The sequence below is a fragment of the Pyxicephalus adspersus genome, chromosome 2 (assembly GCF_032062135.1).
Source record: "Pyxicephalus adspersus chromosome 2, UCB_Pads_2.0, whole genome shotgun sequence".
In the NCBI taxonomy this organism is placed as follows: Eukaryota; Metazoa; Chordata; class Amphibia; order Anura; family Pyxicephalidae; genus Pyxicephalus; species Pyxicephalus adspersus.
The window spans coordinates 104,895,129-104,901,075 of NC_092859.1; the positions used below are offsets into that span (position 1 = coordinate 104,895,129).

The 5,947-nt window shown below is 41.7% G+C and overlaps 1 protein-coding gene across 7 annotated transcripts in view; it reads right to left on the minus strand.

The window, feature by feature from the left end:
• MAGI2 (membrane associated guanylate kinase, WW and PDZ domain containing 2) overlaps positions 1–4,610 on the minus strand; it is a 394,804-nt gene extending 390,194 nt beyond the window's left edge. For 3 of the 7 annotated variants that reach the window (XR_011919492.1, XM_072401734.1, XM_072401736.1), the window contains exon 1: positions 3,992–4,609. Coding sequence is in view for 6 of the 7 variants with exons in the window: in XM_072401734.1 (XP_072257835.1) it covers positions 3,992–4,289 (298 nt within the window). In the remaining variant the exon portion in view is untranslated. Of the gene's footprint in view, positions 1–3,991 lie in introns of all 7 variants that reach the window. The other 4 variants (XM_072401735.1, XM_072401731.1, XM_072401730.1 and 1 more) reach the window with 2 other exon arrangements.
• Between the last annotated feature and the right edge of the window lie 1,337 nt (positions 4,611–5,947).

The following is a 5,947-nucleotide window of genomic DNA, read 5'->3' on the forward strand; positions in this document are numbered from 1 at the left end:
ATATATATATATATTTGTAGAATTTGCCTACTGACCACCACACTAATGTACTAATGTAGGCTGTGGATATAGTAAATATAGACGGGGTTCCCTCATAAAAAAATATGTCAAAAGACACTGCTTTAACCCTTCATACTTATTTCAAAACTAAAACAAGTTTGCCTTTACATAAATACTGGTTAATAATAATAATAATGTGTGTTATAAAAAGTGTGCAAGGTAAAATATGTAACATTTTAATCCAAATATTTATATCCACATAAATATATATCCAGTACTCCTACTTATCATATCACATAGTGGCACGTCATTAAAAAAGGATTCAAAAATGCAGCTCCTTTAACTAAATTGCACAATTATAAAGTTGGACAATGGACAATTTATAGTGGTCCTTACCCCCAAATATTAAATTCCTCTCACTTTCTTTCACCCCTCTCTGTAAGAAAACCACACCTTTTTAAATGTCTTTTTCTCATGCAGAGCTCCCTCCAACTTTGTCATTCCTTATCTAGGCAACAGGAATGTAGCCTTTGGCTAGCAATCCAGGTGGGGCATCACCCCAGAAGAATATTCTAAAGCCTCCTTAGACATGTGACATGAATATGGCGGGGGGATTCAGTCTACCCTCAAGCAATGAATCTTACATATTCGTGCATTCACACAGGGGAAGATTGTAACAATGGCCTCAGAAACCAAGACGGTGGCTTGGGACAGCTGTAGAGCAGAAGTTATGAAGAGGACAACGCTTGATTTGCTTGGCATGTATTTGCTGATTAAGCAAGTTCATTGTATGGAGGTGGTGAAAGGACCACTACAATGACTCTAAAGCAGAGGTCCCCAACCACCGGGCTGTCTGACAGGTGGGCCGTGGCTCTGGCCGATGCATCCACCAGCAGGGTCAGGAGAAGGACCCCCCTTGGGGGGGGGAGCACCGGCCCTGGAGTTGTGTCTCTGGAGGCTAAGACCTGCAATGGGAGAGTGGGCGGGTTCTGGCATCATGACGTCTCTCTCTGGGGGAAGTTTCTTTCCCTTTGAGTGACCCAAGGCTCCCTGCGCATGTGCGGTCCGGAGTCTGTGCATTTAGTGGTTCGTGAGCTCCAAAAGGTTCGAGACCACTGATCTAAAACATTATATGTCCAGAAAGAAATGTGCTTGTGTAGTCCTCACCTGTTATTTCCTGATGTACAATAGGTAACAGAAAAAAATCTCAGTTGCTTTGGATAACAGACATTCAATTTACATTTGGAAATCAAACCTAAGTTCCCCTCAAATATTCAGCCCAGCAGAATGTCTGGTGCTATTCTCGGCTTGTTATCTGCACACTTGAAGAACGTAACATCAGAGTGCAGCACAGATGGAATGCACAGAACACTGTAAACCTTGCAGGTATGTTCATGAAACGTGCTGTCAGCAGACTACAAGCGAGGCTTTCTTTAACACCAACCAAATAAATCTATTCAGTGTTACATCCAAAAGATGACTTCACATGAAGAGAGGGGCCTGGTAGAGATGTGAGCAGTGCCATGAGATCATTCCATTGTTACCAACATCTCTTGTAAATAACCGGACTGTTCTCATCCACTCAGAGCTGTCATTAATCTGACACACAGTAACCCTGCTTAAAACTAAAGCGCTAGGTATTATGTAAATTTTAACATGTCACGCGTGAGGTCTTGTCCTGGATTTATTTTTACAGAAATAGGAATAGTAATACAAATACACTGCACGGCTCATATATAAAAAAAATCAATGGTTACGTGACATTCTTTTGAAGATCAGTTATTTATCAATTGATATTTGGAGATCTGAAGCAGGTAGTTCTTCCAGTAGTTTTTTCACACACTCTATGGGCTTGTTCACCTGTAAGGTTGATAAAAGTTTCCCAATGTTTCACTGCTCAAAAATCAATCAATACCACAAAGCCCTCTCATGATAATTGAAATCAATGAGATCTTGAGGAGGCTCTTTTTGCAGCCGTTCAGCAGGCATTTCAGTGTAGTGTTTTCTCCATCATAACATGCGTTTTATAGCATCTTATGCGTTGTCAGACACTTCAATAAACCTAAATGGGAATGCTTTTCAAACACCTACCTAGCAGCATTTTTTTGGAGCTGTTGGAGATGTTTTTGGAGCACTGGTACGAAGAAATACAAATGATTTGTTTCTATTTTCTGTTCTTGTGTAAGGCTAAAAATCTGCTTCTATAGACACCTGTCAGCACCTGTCAATGCCGTCTTCAAAGCACTGCCGGACACCAAGCAAAATAAATAAGGCACCTTGTAAGCAGTAACCACACCACAAACCGTCCATCCATGTGAACACCCATGTGACCAATGTCCTTCAGAATGTATGTGCCATTATACAGAACATAATATATTAAAAAGTCAAGGGGCACACAGTTTTTGGCTGTATGAAATACTGTATAATTTTAAGTAATGGTCTTTTATTTTCTAAAAAATAGACTTTTCAGTATCCTAATAAAAGTTTTACTGTCATTGAACAATATTTTCCATATTTTTACACTGTTGATAACGTGACCTACATTTGTGGCCTTAATTCCAACAAAGAAAAAGAACAGGCCAACTTTAATGGTTATGGTCCTGCAAAGTCTCGGAATAAGAAAAAAATGTTTTCTGTGGTCTACATAGCACTAAACAAAGAAAGCAAAAAAAAAACAGGCCTAAAACTTTCCTTGAAATCACGTGATTAACTTTTCATTGTGTCTTCTCATTGAACCTGAACTTAAAATTGTGGCCATTGCTTGTGGTGTAACCAATTTGTAGAATGTGATATTGTCCTGCGATCAAATGTTTCATCGCACATCTAAAACTGCACATGAGCATGCTTTCATTGGATGCGACTGAGGTTACACAACTTAAATTGTCCATGTGCTCCTGAACTTAAGCTACATACACATGTTAAATGATTCTCGTCTGATTATTTCTTCAGGGCTAGTATCAGACGGGAATCTGGCTAGTGTACAGCGCTCGTGTGACATGGATCATGTATCAGTCCTGGCAGATCCACGAACAGAAAACGGCTCTAATGCAAGTAAAGGGGAGAGAGCACAGTGGGGTGCCGTTCCGTCATTCTCCCCCCCTCCCTATAAAGCATAATCGTGTTGTATGTACAGTGCTCGTTCATGCATCGTTCAGTCTTTCACCATCCTTTCCAACAACAAAAGCCTAATGTGTACACAGTCTTAGACTCACACAAGCCACACAACTCAGCACACCTACATGGACACAAGTTATGTTTTACTTCAAGGGAGAGCCTACAAATTATACGTCAGGGGGCCATTCATCAATACTGTATTATTGACCGTGGTCAGCAACCTGTCGATTCCTATAGTTGGGTAAAAATGTATTATCTGTAAGCAGAATAAATCAGAATATCTGCAACAATTTACTAGTACACTAAAGGGAAAATGGGCACTATAGGGCCACATATATACACACAGTTTGGATTGCATATTGCACAGTAATTAAATGACATGCTTTAATACATCTTCCCCAGCATATTTATCTTTCTATAAACTAGGATGACCATATCTGATCCAAGCACACAATATATCTGATTAAAGGGATGATCTGACTCCATCCCTCTAGACTAGAGAGAAATATTTGCCTATGCAGAACAGAAATACACATCCCCATGTAATGTCACCACTGAGTAGTATGAAAAGAGCAATGCGAAGTACAGTGATCAGCGGCCATCCCCTGTGCACATCACTGACACACTGTCACTGTCACACACTGTCACTGGCAGCACCAAGAAATCCCAAACTCCAGGAAGTGATCAGCAGAGAGTGAATAACAAAGTTACTGCGGCAACAGCTCAAACAGCATCCTGGATGTGAATGTATTCCCTGGCACGCTGCATTGCAGGGCCGATTCCCTGTGATCCCACATGGCAAGCCATACCATTGGGGCGCTACATCCCAATCTAAGCCCAATGTATACGAGCTTTGTCCATGAGCAGCCACACTTACCTTGTTTTACACACTTGATCCTGATGGGCTCCTTGCAATGTTTGATGACAGCCAGCACATCCCTGATGGTGAGCCCAGCCACCGGGGTATCGTTCACTTCCAGCACTAGTTCCTCAGGTAGCAGCTTGCCACTCTGATAAGTCACCTTGCCAGGCTTCACCTCTCCCAGGTAAGGGAATTGCCCATTTTCTGCACCCCCTTTGATCTCAAAGCCCAGCTCCCCTTCCAGGCTCCTGTCTATCACAATCTCATGGACTTTGTTGGTCCAGTGGTTTTTCTTTTTCAGGCTCTTGGACATTGCCCCAGGGTCCGTGGGGGGTAAGGCAGATAGGAGAAGCTGGGGGGGCTCCTTGGTGCTTTCCTGATGAATGGCCAGGCTTTACAGATGTGGAGGCAGAAGTGCAGTGTAGCTGGAAGCTGCCTATGTGTGTACACACACGGCGTAGTGTCTTGGTACATGCATGTGCGAATGGCACCGCTGGGTGTTAGCTGACCTCCATAGTGGCTGCTGGTCCAGGGAGTATGTGTAAGCGTGCGAATGTGTACGTGTGTGTACTAGTTGTACAGTAATAACTGGCAGAGGGGTAGAGGGAGGGGAAGGATGGAGAGCAGCAAGGGGAGGAGGGATGGGAGCTGCCTGCTTTCTCCTCTCTCTAACCCGGTAGTGAAGTGTGAGAGAGAGGCTGGCTGTGTTTGCCAGGCAACCAGAGAGGAGGAGGCTGGAGCACCAACATATATCTCATCCCTGATACTCACTGCAACAACCAAAACAATACAGCTGTGTGTAACCCGCACACTGCCAGCCAGGGGACTCCTTCATTGTGCCTTCAATCCCCTCACAACCATGTATTGTTCAAGCAGACATGCTGAGGACTGCATTACCCCATCACTGCCCATGTTACAGTATTTATATAGCACTATCATATTATGCAGCGCTGTACAAAGTCCATAGTCACGTCACTAGCTGGCCCTCAAAGGAGCTCACAATCTAATGGCCATATGTCATTAATACAGTCTAAAGTCAATTCAAGCTAATTAACTCACTGCATGTTTTTGGGAGGAAACCCATGCAGACGTGGGGGGAACCTGCAGACTCCATGCAGATAGTGTCCTGGCTGAGATTTGTACCTGGGACCGAGCGCTGCAGAGGCCGGAGTGCTAACCACTGAGCCACCATTCTGCCCAGTGTTGCAGACATAGCTGATAGTTACATTACAAAATGTACAATTTGAAAAGAAAAAAGGTTTAATTTAAAAGCTAAAAAATATTTCTATATTCTAATAACAAAATGTATACTAATAATAAACCCATTTTTATTTTTCCTGTGACATTGGCCCAGCATTATATTTGTAGAAACAGTATCACCCAGTAAACAAGTTTTGAAGCTGTATAAAACAGACTGGGGAACACCAGAGCTTTTCAATACATTACAAATAAAAATGTCACAAGTCTTACACCTTTGGTTTGCTGTATGAAATGTTCTACAATTGAAATCAGCGGTCGCAAACCTTTTGGACCTCACAAACCACTAAATTCATCATTTTAATCCTGCGAACTATTAATATGAATTTTTTAAAAAAGATAAATTCATTTGTAAAACAATGATCTTCCTAATGGTGCTGACGAGGACTGTGGATGCTCTGATTGATCAGCTCACGGTTATGTGAAGTATTACTATTGTTACTAGTATCATTAGTTGCATAAAATAAAATATTTGTTTGCTTTTTCTCACTCATATGTTTATTTCATTCAAATCTAAGACCAAAAAGGAAACTAAAATTATCTAAGTCAAACTGTTTGATGCCAATAAATATATCATTTAAAGAAAATACACAGCTAAAGTCATACTTACCTAAAAGAGCATCTGAGAAATAAATAAAATAAAACAATCAGACAAGAATCACGGAGCCAGAAGACTGTTGAAATGGTGGAAACAATACTGAATCGTGCGGCTTG